Source organism: Ovis aries, chromosome 4, assembly GCF_016772045.2.
Source record: "Ovis aries strain OAR_USU_Benz2616 breed Rambouillet chromosome 4, ARS-UI_Ramb_v3.0, whole genome shotgun sequence".
NCBI classification, from domain to species: Eukaryota; Metazoa; Chordata; class Mammalia; order Artiodactyla; family Bovidae; genus Ovis; species Ovis aries.
This window is the reverse complement of record NC_056057.1, coordinates 38017277-38031414: the sequence shown is the minus strand read 5'-3', so window position 1 is coordinate 38031414 and position 14138 is coordinate 38017277. Positions and strand designations below refer to the sequence as shown.

The 14138-nt window shown below is 32.9% G+C and overlaps 1 protein-coding gene across 4 annotated transcripts in view; it reads right to left on the bottom strand.

Moving 5' to 3' along the window:
• Positions 1–14138, bottom strand: part of SEMA3A (semaphorin 3A) — a 548751-nt gene that overhangs the window by 40686 nt on the left and 493927 nt on the right. For all 4 annotated transcript variants that reach the window (XM_060414987.1, XM_042248468.2, XM_060414985.1 and 1 more), the window contains 3 exons: positions 13756–13900; positions 10434–10653; positions 6159–6250 (listed from right to left, as the gene is read on the bottom strand). In XM_060414987.1, coding sequence (XP_060270970.1) covers positions 6159–6250; positions 10434–10653; positions 13756–13900 — 457 coding nt within the window. The remainder of the gene's footprint in view (positions 1–6158; positions 6251–10433; positions 10654–13755; positions 13901–14138) is intronic.

The window sequence follows — 14138 nt, the reverse complement described above, 5'->3', positions numbered from 1 at the left end:
AGTCTAGGCCTTACTCTAAAGAGAAGGCCTACGATTTTCAGAAGGAGGAATCACTGATAACCTGTAGTGCTGAGTGGAAGCTTTCAGTCTACTATTATTACTGGACTTCCTGTTTGATATAGCACTAGTGACTACTCAGTTCTTGACTGCTTCCTCTAGATTTCATTATGCCTTGGGACTCTTTATTAACTATTCTTAATTTTTTCAGGGTTTTTCCTATCTCTAGTCATTCTTCATGTGTTTGACTTTCCTTACTGACTCCTATCCACTCCTCCTTGGATGCTACATTCTTTTCCTGATGGGTTTATCCACACTTGTGGTTTTAATTATCTCCTATGAGCTACAGAATTGCAGATTTCCACTTCAAACCCTGATATCTAAGCTGAGCATAGAATTTTCTTAACAGATTTAAGACTACCTGCCTGAGACATAAATGAGACAAATGATTTAGGATGTAAATTAATTTGATAGGATAATTTAGAATTGCCCCACAGTTACCCATTTTCATAGCTTAATAACATTACAGATAACAATTTTCTATAGGAACTATCAATCATAAAGACAACTATGATGAAAGGAATATCTATCAATTTTCTCTATATAGAGATAAGATTTTTGAAATTTATTCCATCAAATCACAAAAATCAAGGGACCAAGTCATCATAGATTTTTAGTTTTAAAAGACAAAACTGATTGTTATATTTAGGTTTACATGATATTGGAATCAGTGAATCCAAACAAAGAATTTAAAGCAGAAAAATATTCCACAGCAGCTTCTTCCATTCCAACAGTTTCACAGGGAAAATGGTTATGTTGTTATGTGTGTAAGCAGCTAACTTCATGGAGATTTTCGTGAAGTAAATTTTATAGCCAAGGTGCAAGGAAAGTACTTCTTAGAGAATTAACAGGTAGTATAATTAAAATTAAAGTTAGCTATGTCTAGGCTCTTTTCAAACAACTTCAGTGAAACTATCTATAAGTGAAGCTGGTGAATTTTCACACATTTCACATACATCGACAATACAAAATTAAAATGTCTGTAAGGTAGACTGAAGTGATCACTTTATATATAAATTGTAAAACAAAACAAACCTCAATATACAAGAAACTCCACTGTGCCATATAATAATTTCAAAGTTCTTAAATTAAGATCCTAGAATCTCTTTATTAAAAGCAACTTACTTATATTTTAGATCATGAAACAGTTTGGAATAGGATGTGCTACATGCTGCCTGTGGTTGAATTTTAACAGACAATATATTAAGATGACATCCATTTAAATAAGCTGTGTTTTTTCCTGAGCCTAGTTGGTAGTGAATATATGACTTCCATTTAAAACAGATGTAGCTTTATAAGCATTTTTTTCATGAAACAGGTTTTAATTGCAAATTTAACTGGAGTTCGAGTAAAAATGAAATTAAAAACTTAGCATCTTTTCAAGATTTTCTATGACTCTAATTTGCTATATATATATATATTTTTCAGATATTTTAAATCTACTCCTTATTAAACTTTCACACTTGCAGAGCTCTTCAACCTGCTGACCCCAGGAGAATCAGACAGCACTCTCTGGATGCTAAGCATGCTGAAGCTCCTTTAGAATGAGTTAACTGACTAGGTTTTGGGAAGCATCAATTATGTTTTACATTTGAATGAAAATTAAACTCTTTCATTTGTTTGCTCAGCTGTTCATGGAATACTGCATAAATTGGGTTTAAAATGAATGCATTATCTATGTAAATGCCTTGCAATCCTTTGCAGTCAATAGCAGTAGAAATAAAATCCGCTGTACTAAATGCATTGCAACTTGATGTAACCAGTCACTGTATTAAAAGTAAAACCCTACTTGGACTGGAAAAAAAAAAATCTCAAGTGCATAAAGAAAAATCAGCATATTTCTAGTTTTATAGCTTTTGACTATTTTTAACAGGGCCTAGATTTAGGATTTTCAAGCAATTATTTTAAATGAGATTGTCATTTATTTAACTAGTTAATAACAGCTACAATTGACTAGTAACCTTAATTAGAAAAACAAAAAAACTGACGAAGAAGTTGAGGCTCAACTGACTTTAACCAATTTGTTTGGAATATCACAGTAATTGAGATTCAATCACAAGTTTATGTTACAAGTAATATTTGAAATAGGTTTGTGTCTTAGTACTTTAATACCATTTTAAATATATGATAGCTATTTAAACTAATTTCTAGAGTCCTATGAAAATGAAAGTGTTAACTGCTCAATGTGTCTGACTCTTTGTCTATGAAATTCTCCAGGCAAGAATACTGAAGTGGGTAGCCACTCTCTTCTCCAGGGAATCTTCCTGGGAACAAACCTGTAAATCCTGCATTGAAGGCAGATTCCTTACTGTCTAAGCCTCCTGAGAAGCCAATTTATTTCGTCTCTTATTTCCCAATAAAACTTTACTCTAAAATGGAAATTTTATCACTGAGGAATATTCTTATTATACTCTGATTGGGATTTGATTTCACCCAGAATAGAAGTATCTTAATGTAACTAGAACCACTGGAATGTCCTGTGATTAGCCAGGGTGTTTTCCTAAAACCAACCTCAACACAGTACTGGCTTTAATTAGAATTTTATATGAGGTTGGTCATTCAGACTAGCAAAGATACATAGGGAATATGGTCTCTTGGAGATGATATTATGGTAAAATTAACTGTTTGGTTGACATTAATGTTTTTCTTTTTAAAATCCAAGAGTATCAGATACCACCAGGACCCTAAATCTGTTCCTTGTCTATTCACCTTGTCAAATCAACATAGTGCTTCAGTTAACCCTTTTAAATTTTATGTTAAATGGAGTAACTTGCAAGGCTCAAATAAAAATAAGGAAACTATAACATTTCTCTGCTAGTATCAGTGTATATAGAAATTGCTTTAATGTGTTATGTTTTTTGCCCTCCTTCCGCAAAATTAAACAAAGTTTGACAGTGAAATATTCCAATTGCTAGACCACAATATACGTATGAACTTTGCCTGATAGAATAGAATGTTGAAAGTAAATATTTCTTTAAACTCTGCCCAAATACATTTTGTCTACTTGAGTGCCAAAGAAATAATAATGACAACAATGCATGGCAGAGAACATGGGAGAGAAATGGAATATTTATCTGAGGAAGATGCGTCCCTATGTTGCAAACAATCTTTTCATAAAATCATAAATTCATAAACAATCATTTCCATGAAAGCATATTATTACTTATTTATACCTAATTGTTAAAAATTGATAAAGAACTTCTCTCATGACATCTTAAACCATGCAGAAATCATTCAGTAATTATTACAGGTATAATTAGATTGTGTAATCCTTTGGAAATTGCAAAATACTAATAAAATCTAGTAGACATTAAATATTTGTGCTTGCAAGATTGTTGGCTTCCCATCTCTGAAGATTTTGCTGAAAGTCATTTAACAGCTTGAAGTAGCATTTTTTTAAACTAAAACTTGCTTTGATTTACTAAAACAAATCTAAGATAAGATAAGATGTGAAATATCAACTTAAAATCCCAGAGATACAAGGAATGAAAATTAGCTAGAATATAGCATTACTACAAAATTATATATATTCCGATTAAATGATAGAAAAAAGAACCTTATTTAATGGCATGGCATAGCAATACAATTCTATAAGATAAAACTTAATTGGACTAATAATAAATCAAGTACTTGAAACTATGAGGGATAACATGTTAGAAAGAGTCTCTAAGCTAGGTAAGGTCAGAGACCATGTTTATAGTGTTCATCCCTGATTCATTAGAACTTAGCACTGTGCCAGAACAATGGTGGACATGTTTGTTTAGAGTTGAATTAGTAAATGAAACTTGTTATAATAATATACAGTAACTGAAGGGAATATGCAGAGGAACCATGACAAATCCAAAAGTAAAAGATTCTGGAAACAATTAAATTCTAAAGTTAACATAATATTTTAGTATCTCCTATAACTTTATTTGCATGGTGGTGGCAATGTAGATTTGCAAAAAAAAAATAATTGGTAAAAATTTTTTTCTACTAGAAAATAATATGGGATATAATCAAGCAGGATAACTTGTTGCTGTTCTTGGTTTATCTTCCTCATACTCTGGCACCTCACTTTAAGGAGGGTTTCCCTAGAGAAGACTTTAAACTCCTTTATTTTTAAAATGATTTCTTTATTCATTTAACAAATGCTGGTTGAATACATATTTTAGGCTCTGGAGACCCAATAATGGATATAAGAAAATTTATATATCTGCCTCTTGCTGCTGCTGCTGCTGCTGCTAAGTCGCTTTAGTCGTGTCCGACTCTATGCGACCCCATAGACGGCAGCCCACCAGGCTCCCCCGTCCTGGGATTCTCCAGGCAAGAACACTGGAGAGGGTTGCCATTTCCTTCTCCAATGCATGAAAGTGAAAAGTAAAGTTGTTCAGTCGTGTCCGACTCTAAGTGTCTATAATTTGTTTGCTAAATCTAAATGGACTCTATACGACTGACACATTCCATTTGGATAACTGTATTTTTGAATTTGTAGGCTAAAGTATCAATATGTAAATTCTGAAATGGGAGGCAGTGAAAGATAGGAGTTAGTCATCATTCTGTAACAGACAAAATAAGGTCCAAGTACTTAATTTTTAAAAATCGTAGCAGAATTATAATGATTGTGTGATTTTAAGACTTAAACCAAGGATTAGCAGAGAAAGCTACTGTAAATGCAGCTTATATTCACTGTAGACAAACTACAACAAATAAAACTATATTGACGATAAGATTCTGAGCACAGTAACTAGCACTGTCCTGGAGATTCCACAGATAGTGTCTCTAATTCTTCTAGCTTTCTTGTGAGATAGGTATTATTTTCCCTGTCTATACTGATGGGAAAGCGCAGATGTACTGTTTGTGGTCCAAACAGAACTATTATGTAGGTATGATTCAGGAACCTAAGACCTTCCCAGTAGAACATTTCTTAGTTACTACTAGGTGTCTGTGTCATGATTTATCAGTTACATGTTTCAAAGCCAATTACAATTTTACCTGAATCAATATCAATTAGGAACTTGCCATATTTTACTTTATTTTCTCTTCAAACAATTACTGAAATAGGCAGCAAAAGCCCTACTGAGTTAATAAGTACAGGGTTAAAAGAAGTCTTGGGAAGATTTTGCTTACAATCAAAATATTTTATCAACTGAAAATTTCAATACAGGCACTTCACTTTATAGATAAAGTGTGTGAGATTCCTGGAGACTAAATAAGGTAATTTTAAGTTGTGAGACTAGATCCGACATTTCTCATTTTCTGTCCACTAAATAATTCAATTTATTTTTAGTTATAATTGTTTGATTATTTTTACCTTCTTCTATCAAAAACTGAAATAACACCTTTGATAGGCATCATTTCTCTGTTATGTTTCATAAATAATTCATACCAAGGTGTGCTTCAATTCAAACTTCCTCCTGGCTGATTTTCTAAAAGGAAAAAAGGACTGTGGTATATGTTAAATTACTTTACTTTTCTTCTCTCACTGCAACACATGAACTGCTGCCTCTATCCCCAGTCTTGTATAAACTTAGCTGAGCCATAAGTGATTCACAACAAAGGGACAACTACCAGTACCTTTCTTACTTGTAAAGACTAGGAATTTGTAACAAATTTTCCACCAGTGATATGAAAACCGTCAACATTTTCTTTTGCTAACAAATGATTTCTTTATAAAAATGTGATAAAACAACTCACAAATAAGATTTTTTAAATTACTGAAATGTCTTCATTCCTTCATTCTGAATGTATTTCTTTAATACATTCATGGAAGTCATCTGTCACCCCAGTTATACCATAAAGTGTGAAAGAAGGGATTTGGGAGGCGGGAGGCACACAGAGTTTGTTCAGTGAGGTAACTTATATTAATAGTATAAAATGTAAATCATATAATTTATCACTGAGAAAACAAAATATGAGCCAAGGATATATTTCTTTACATTTTTAGATTTAACTAGCATTGAAAGTTTCAAGGTTTATTTTGACTAGTCTGGCTTTTTAATTGACAGGCTAATTAGAAGGGTATGCTAGACTACTTGTCCATACCAAGATCAGTGTGCAGCTGTCCTAGGGGAAGGACATACAAGCGAACTTGTTGACACTTGAAATTAAGCAGCACTCACCCGAAAAACTGTCATTTCTTCAAGCAGAACTTCTTCTAAATCATGCCAGGTCTCCTTAGGAATTGAAACTACTTTAAGAACAGTTCCAACATCTTTGAAAGAAAGTACAGAACACCACAATTTAAACAGATCTAAAGAGAGTTTAGTGCTAATAAATTATATCAGTAATTGAATAGAAAGAATGGCATTTTGATGTCAGCATTTTAAAATTTATTTTATTGGTATAGCATTAGTAATATATATTCAAATGTATTTCATGAAACTAGATAAAATATAAATGTAGCTATGGAATAAAAACAACTGAATTTTTTAGAAATAAATGAAGCTTTGAAGGTGGTTTTATTCTAAACCTGTGTTATTAAAAAATATATATATATAATCATTAAGTTGGATTATTTTTATTTTTAATCTCAATTATCAGGTGTCTCAAAAAAAAACTAAATTAAAAATAGTATCAATTTGACAGTATAGGGGCTTGTCAAAAAACTAAAATCAGAACAACCATACTGCTGGGTACATATCAGAAAAGAACCAAGAACACTAGCTTAAAAAGATACATGCACTCCCATATTCACAGCAGTGTTATTTACAACTACCAAGGTATGCACATAACCTAGGTGTCTGTCAACAGATGAATGGATAAAGAAGATGTGGTATGTGTATGTTGCTAAGTCACTTCAGTCGTGTTCGACTCTGTGTGATCCCATAGACAGCAGCCCACCAGGCTCTGTGGTCCCTGGGATTCTCCAGGCAAGAATACTGGAGTAGGTTGCCATTTCCTTCTCCAATGCATGAAAGTGAAAAGAGAAAGTGAAGTCACTTAGTCACATCCGACTTTTCGCGACCCCATGGACTGCAGTCTACCAGGCTCCTCCATCCATGAAATTGTTGTATATATAATGGAATACTACTCAGCCATAAAAAGAAAGAAATTTTGCATTTATAGCAATATCGATGGACTTGGAGGGCATTATGCTAAGTAAAATGAGTCAGACAAACACTATCTATCTTATACGTGGAATCTAAAAAATACAACAAACTAGAATATAACAAAAGAATAAGCAGACTCAGATATAGAGAACAAAATGAGTGGTTAACAGTGGGAAGAGAGAATGGGGGAGGGACAGTATAGGGGTAGGAGCAAAAAAAAGGATTATTATGGGGTTATATGGAATCATCTGTGTGAAACTTTTGAAAATTTAAAGCACTATAGAAACTGAAGAATCTTTCATCCAATAAAAAATAAAAAAGAAAAATTACACTTTGACATGACAAGTTTTTCTCGTTCTTGTCATGAAATCAGGAACTACTATCAATATTTAATATTCAAGCAAAATGGAAGCAATGTTGCCAAGCAACAAAAGTAGTTGAGCTTCAGAGCCCAACTGCTCACCATCTTCCCATGAGGAAGGCTTTAGTACTTAGAGGTCCCTAAAAAGACAGCTCAATGACCATTTAGTGCTAATCTGACTTCTCATAATAAATACTAGATTACTTATTAGAGTGTTTTTCAATATTTGGCCTAATCAATTTTGGCTTTGGTTTAATTAACATACTAACATATTAGAGTGCTTAAAAAATTTAAATTCATCATTATAAATAATAAAATAACTTAAAGTGAATCCTTTTTAATAGAGATTTCAAGTATTGTTTATTCATTGCTAAAAGATACAAACTGTTTTAATGATAAGAGTTGCCATTTTTACTCTAAGTTGGGTTAAGAAGCTACTTGTGTACATGCTCAGCTGCGTCTGACTCTTGCAACCCCCACCAGCATTTCTGTGCATGGAAGTTTCCAGGCACAAATACTGCAGTGGGTTACCATTTCCGACTCCAGGGTCTCTTCCCAACCCAGGGATCTAACCCACATCTCTTGGATCTCCTGCATTGACACACATATTCTTTACCAACCTTACCAACTACACCACCTGGGAAGCCTAATTTTCCAGTATTTAGCGATGCATTCCTATTCTTGACAGAAGAAAGAACAGGGATTTATGAAATTCAAAAATTTGACTCTTTGATATTCCTTTTCATCAGTTATGAAATGGAATTATTTTTAGCTATGGATGGCTCATTTTAATCAAGTTTAACAGACAAATTATTTGAGAAGAAAAATCTTGTCTGTAAAAAATGTTACACCATAAAAATAATTCAGAGTATTCATACCACAGATAACCATTTTCAGGGGATCAATATGATGTGGTATGTGAGCTCAAGAAAGGCGGCTAGTGTATCCCTTGAAAAGTTTTTTTTTTTTTTTTAAAGCTGTCTTTTAAGAGGGTCTTTCTATGTTTACAGGACCTTAGACTACTCATAACACCAAAGATTAAAGGTAAATTAGGTTAATCTACTCTGTGCCTCTGATCGGTCTCCAGTATCCAAACATAACCTTATCTGTGTTCCAGATCAAGTTTTACTGAGTAGTATTTCAAACAATTTCACACAAATTGAATCAGATTACTCAACCAGGATCAATGTGCAACTTAGTTAAAAGGTAAAATTACTGTAATCAATTTACTTTGCTGACAGATGACCCTGTTCTGTGCTGACCAATAGCCATCCACAACATCAGATGTTCAACATGCTCATAAAATTGGTTCCTTTAAAGACAGCTCATGTCCCAAGAAGAATTGAAAACTCAAGCTTGGATTTCTTTGGTCAAACTGCCAGAAGCAAGCTATTGTTGCAGTGACAATGAGTGGGGGACTTTTCAATATTAAAGGCCAGAGGTGAAGAAAAAGGCAAGTGCGACTTTATCGAACAAGCTTAACTACTCTGTAGAGAGATCTAATTATAATTTGACATTAAATGACAAACTAATATTTATTGAAGAGAAATCCTATCATCTTATAATTTCTCAAGATATTTATAACCAGAAGTTGATACTTGCAATTCATTGACTTTTACTGAACTCCAAGTCTCACTGGGATTCTTTAATTTGATAGAGAAACTTTCTCCCTCATAAAAGGAAACTATAATGTATTGCTCAGAACCTGACACTGTTACACCTGATAACATTAAGTATTTCACAATTTTTGTTATAAAACTTTAAGTCTTCAAAGCACTTATTGCACAGGTGCCATTCTCCTATAGTTAATGCAATTTTTTTCTCTGTTTCTCACCAAGGGAAAATAAATGTTATTACACAAGATTTCAGTGGAGCACTCACTCTGTTTCCCACTGATTTATGTCAGTTAACGTTAATGGAGACCAGGAATTTATTACCTTGGAATCTGACCCTAAGTAGCAAGCTTCAGATTTGTAACTGGTGCTTTCAAAATAGTATTATTAAAGAGAGTAAGGGGGAAATAGAGTAATATGTTATAGCAGCAATGGAATTCATTCTAAAAATATACCTACCTACAAAATACTTGTTTCTAGTCACATAATTGGTAAGATATACTGTTAAATTTATGCAGCAATGAATCTAAAATGTATATGCTGATTCCTTATGTCCACTTTGTTGTTTTTCTGATGAAGTTTGGTTTGCTTTGTTTTGTTTCTCATTGTATGGTAAACAGACTAAACAAATTTTGTTGCCAAAATTTATTTTCTGGAAGGTTTTTGCACTCTATGATAATTTTAAAGTTCAGATAGTTTTGCATCAGTATATTATAGAACATTTATTGACTGTCTTGGGAATTTTATGCATGGTTTGAGCAATATCTTTGTCCTGAAAAACCACTGGTCAAAAAAGAGTTATGACTCAATTATAGACACTGATTGTTCACCTAATCATTATCTTTACCTGACTAAATTTATCAACTTTTGATTGAAAAGGAGATTTAAGTTAATAATGTCAACTTGTCTAAAAATATGACACATTAGAATGGGACAATGTTCAGGGTTTTTTTAGTCATTTATCAGAGGTTAACTATACCCTGAGCCCCAGTTCAATTCCTGGGTTGGGAAGATCCCCTGGTGAAAGGACAGTCTATCCAGTCCAGTATTCTGGGCTTCCCTGGTGGCTCAGATGGTAAAGAATCAGCCTGCAATGTGGGAGACCTGGGTTGGATCCCTGTTTGGCAAGATCCCATGGAAGAGGGCATGACAGCCCACTGCAGTATTCTTGCTGAGAGAATCCCCATGGACAGAGGAGCTTGACGGGTTACAGTCCATGAGGTCACAAAGAGTCAGACATGAGTGAATGACTAAGCACAGCATAGCATACCTTGACAGTGACTATGAAACATTCCCTCCGTTTTTAGTATACTTAATTAGTTAAATGCAATGTTCTGGAAGAACATTTAGAGCTGAAGTTAAAACATTTACCTGTTCCAATAAACATGACATCATACTGGCCATCTTCTGCATCCACTCGATCTACCACAATTTGTGTAAACTGATAATTTACATCTGTTTTGATCATTATCGGCCGGTTATTGATAGGAAATACTGGATTGTACATGGCTGGATGACTTCTTGCAAATGTTATAACATCATCAGGAAGGTCTTTTGTAGAGTCAAATCCACCAAAAGTTTTACTGGGACACTATTAAGATAAAGAGAATAATATCTTTTGATTACAATATAATGAATAGGATTATAATTTATATATTATATGGCCTCAATTGTCTAGAATTTAAATCTGCAAATTTTTTAAAGTAACTGTTAAAATCAAAAATAAAATAATGTTACTTAAATTAGTAGATATAATATGTAGTATATATTTTCTAAACATATCCTAAGTCTCAATGGGATGTCATCATTTCTCACCAAGAACTATAAACGTATCTAGTGAACTCAGGGTACAGAAGTCTGATGCTTTTTATTAGTGACAATACCATCTACATTACGTTATCAATGAAGAATTTGATAGTGAATGAAATATGTTATCACTGAATGTAATTAATCATTAGTTTAGAAAAAGTCAATAATTTTCTTGGATACATTCATATTTCCCTATGATATCATGCTAAACATAAATATGTTCCTTTCAAATGAAGAAACTATAAACTGTTCTTTATTGCTTTATTTTAATATAATCCTGAAAAAATACTACAAAAGTACCAAAAATATTATTTCATTAATAATTACAGTAACTTTAGGGAAAAGAAGATGTGTTACTCAAAGTGTTACCAATTTGTATGGCACAGAAACTGACCAAACACACTGGAGCAAGCAGAAAAGATGATGGCCATAGAAAGCCAGACAGAATGCAGTGTTGTATACTGCCATGACATCAACTCTGACTTAAATGCTCCATTTAGGGCAATAAAACAGAAACAAGAAAATTCCGATTTTAGTCTGTCTCTTTTTCATTGCATTTAGTTATATGGTAAAAGCTTTTAGAGTACAATATCACCGTTTCTTGCTTTTTTGCCTTACACTTAGGTAATTTCTGCCATTTAGTTTAAGAGTTTGAAAGCTGAAATGTAATTAAGTGGTTCCTGATCTTGCAAGAGGCTTAGAAGGAGAAATCAATTGTCTTTGTCATTACCTTGATATAGATCATTAATAATTCATGAGAAATGAAATAAATAAAACTTGTTTTGAAATGGGAAGAGTGTCTATCTAACTATGAATATATATGTATATAGTAACCAGATATACACACAATAACACATTAATATATCAGTTAAGGGATTTAGGGAATTATTTCTGTTTTAGTAAATTTAAAAAATATTTAATGAAATATCAAGTAGCTGTATAGCTGTATAAACTCCTAAAAGAAACAATAAAACATATTTTATGACATTATTTTTTTTTTGCTTTTCTACCACCATTTAGAAATAACCTGCAAAAATTTAGAAATGTAAGATTACATATTAAGAGATTTATTTATTTTAGATTTTTATCTTATAATTTGTCTCACTCTCTTGCCTAGCTTTTATCATTGTATTTAGTACTACTTAAGCTGTAGGTTTTTGTTTAAAAATAAAGAAAATGCCATTCTATTGACACACTGTTTGAAGGCCATTTACTGTGTTTTTCTCCAGTAGTGTTGATGGAATGGCATATTCTCAGAAGCCCACTTTTGAAATTAATGGATTCATCTAAGTGAATTTTATTCACAGGGCAAGGTGCTATCTCCTCTTGGAAGCCCTTCTCTAACTCCTGGCTTAGAGAAGGAATTAAGGCCTTCTGCCTTCTGCCTCCAGCACTTGGTGCAAATTGCTGCCATGATTTTCCATGTTATAACAACTATCTGTGAATAATGGGTGAGAATTCACGCTCTAGAACCAAACTGCCTGAATTAGTCCTGGCTCCTTTCTTTGCCTCAGAGTCTTGATCTGTAAGATGGGGACAATAATTGGGCTACTGAATATAATATACATATACATATAAATAGGCCTGACACAAAGTAAAATTTTAATTGCTATTAATTCTAAACACACTGTAGACATCTTCAGATCAAATACTCTGCAGCTCCAAATAAAAGCACAGTATCTAATGGAAGACTTTCACCAAGTTTGTTGAAGTAAGCCCAGAGCAAGTTTATAATTAGAATACACTGACATTAATTAGTCAGAGAAATTAAAAACAGCCATAAGTTATAAAACTGTCCATCAACAAAGTAAAACAGTTGATCATTAAGAAATGGAGTAAATATCATACGCATTTTTATAAAACCATTTGGCTTCTTATAATCAATGGATATTCTATCTTATTCATTTATTCTTCTGAAAGTCTATTTAATTTTTTATTTACAAAATCCATCAACTAGAAGTAACCTTTACGAAATGCTAATAAGTAATTTTAGCAATACAGAAAACAAATAAGATTAAAAAGCATTCTATGTCCAATAAAATCATATAAAAACAGTATTTACTTGAATTAAACAATAAAACTCATGTGAAATTAAACAAACAAATTTAAAGAACAAGTTTTTTCATCATATGAAATTATTTCCTTAAAGATTTTTAGGGTTAGAAAATGTTGCACTGGATGAATCCATCCACATATTTTAGAACTTCTGACATCATATTGATGACTTTGCTTACTTTTGACCATATTGATTTTTTTCTTTTTTTCTCCCTACTTTAAACTGTAGGCTTAAATCTGGTTTTATTATGAGCTCTGTCCAATTTTTTTGAGCTGGAGTGTGCCTAGGATTGCTGGAGGAGAGGGGCCAGTGAGAGTAGACAGCATCTGTTAAAATATGGGGGCCCTGTTCCATGAGGTATTTTTATTTCTTGCATATCTTCTTTACCTATTTGAGGGATTTTCACAGGAAGAAAATACTGGTTAAAAACGTTTTCCTCCTACTTAATGGCAATTCTTGAGCCTTCACCACGATCAAAGAGAACAAGTCCAGGTACATCTTAACTGTCTCAGCTCTCCATGAAAGCCATTTTTACTATATCCCTTTCAGAAAAGAAAATAAGAAAAGCTATCTGTTCAGTTTCTATTTTTCAGAAATTATGGGTAATAATTACTGGTAGGCACTGAACTTAAACACTGATGCCTCTGAAGAACACGTCGTTAAATGTGGAATTTCAAGGTATCAGACAAAATCCTCATCTTGCTTTCATTTATAGTCTTGGAATCATTCTTTTTTATAATCTGCATTAAATATGTGCACAGCTGCTTTTTTGTTAAGTCTTCAGCATAAAGGTACTCATTTCCTGTCTTGAACACCTAGGTCACTTACAGTTCCTGGTCGTGGGTAAGGGACTCTTCCTTGATAAGGCACCCACTGGTAGTTGGGACCATCCCTGTGAGCATATGGTCCAAGGAACACCCTTCTCACATCACTCATGCTATACATGCACACGGCTGACCCCTTGAAGATGTTACTAAAAAGGAGAACAAATACAGAATTTCATTTTTATACAGTGACAGAGCTATTTATGCTGATGTCTTAAATTTCAGATAGCAATTATCAATACCTGAACATAAATTCTCAAATAGTGTTTAGTATTTTTAAAGCTGCATGTATATATATTTTAATAAGATGTAAGAGAACAAATTATCATTGCTCAAAATTAGAAGGCATGGATGAAACCATCTTTAGTACTAATGTGTGCGTGCTTA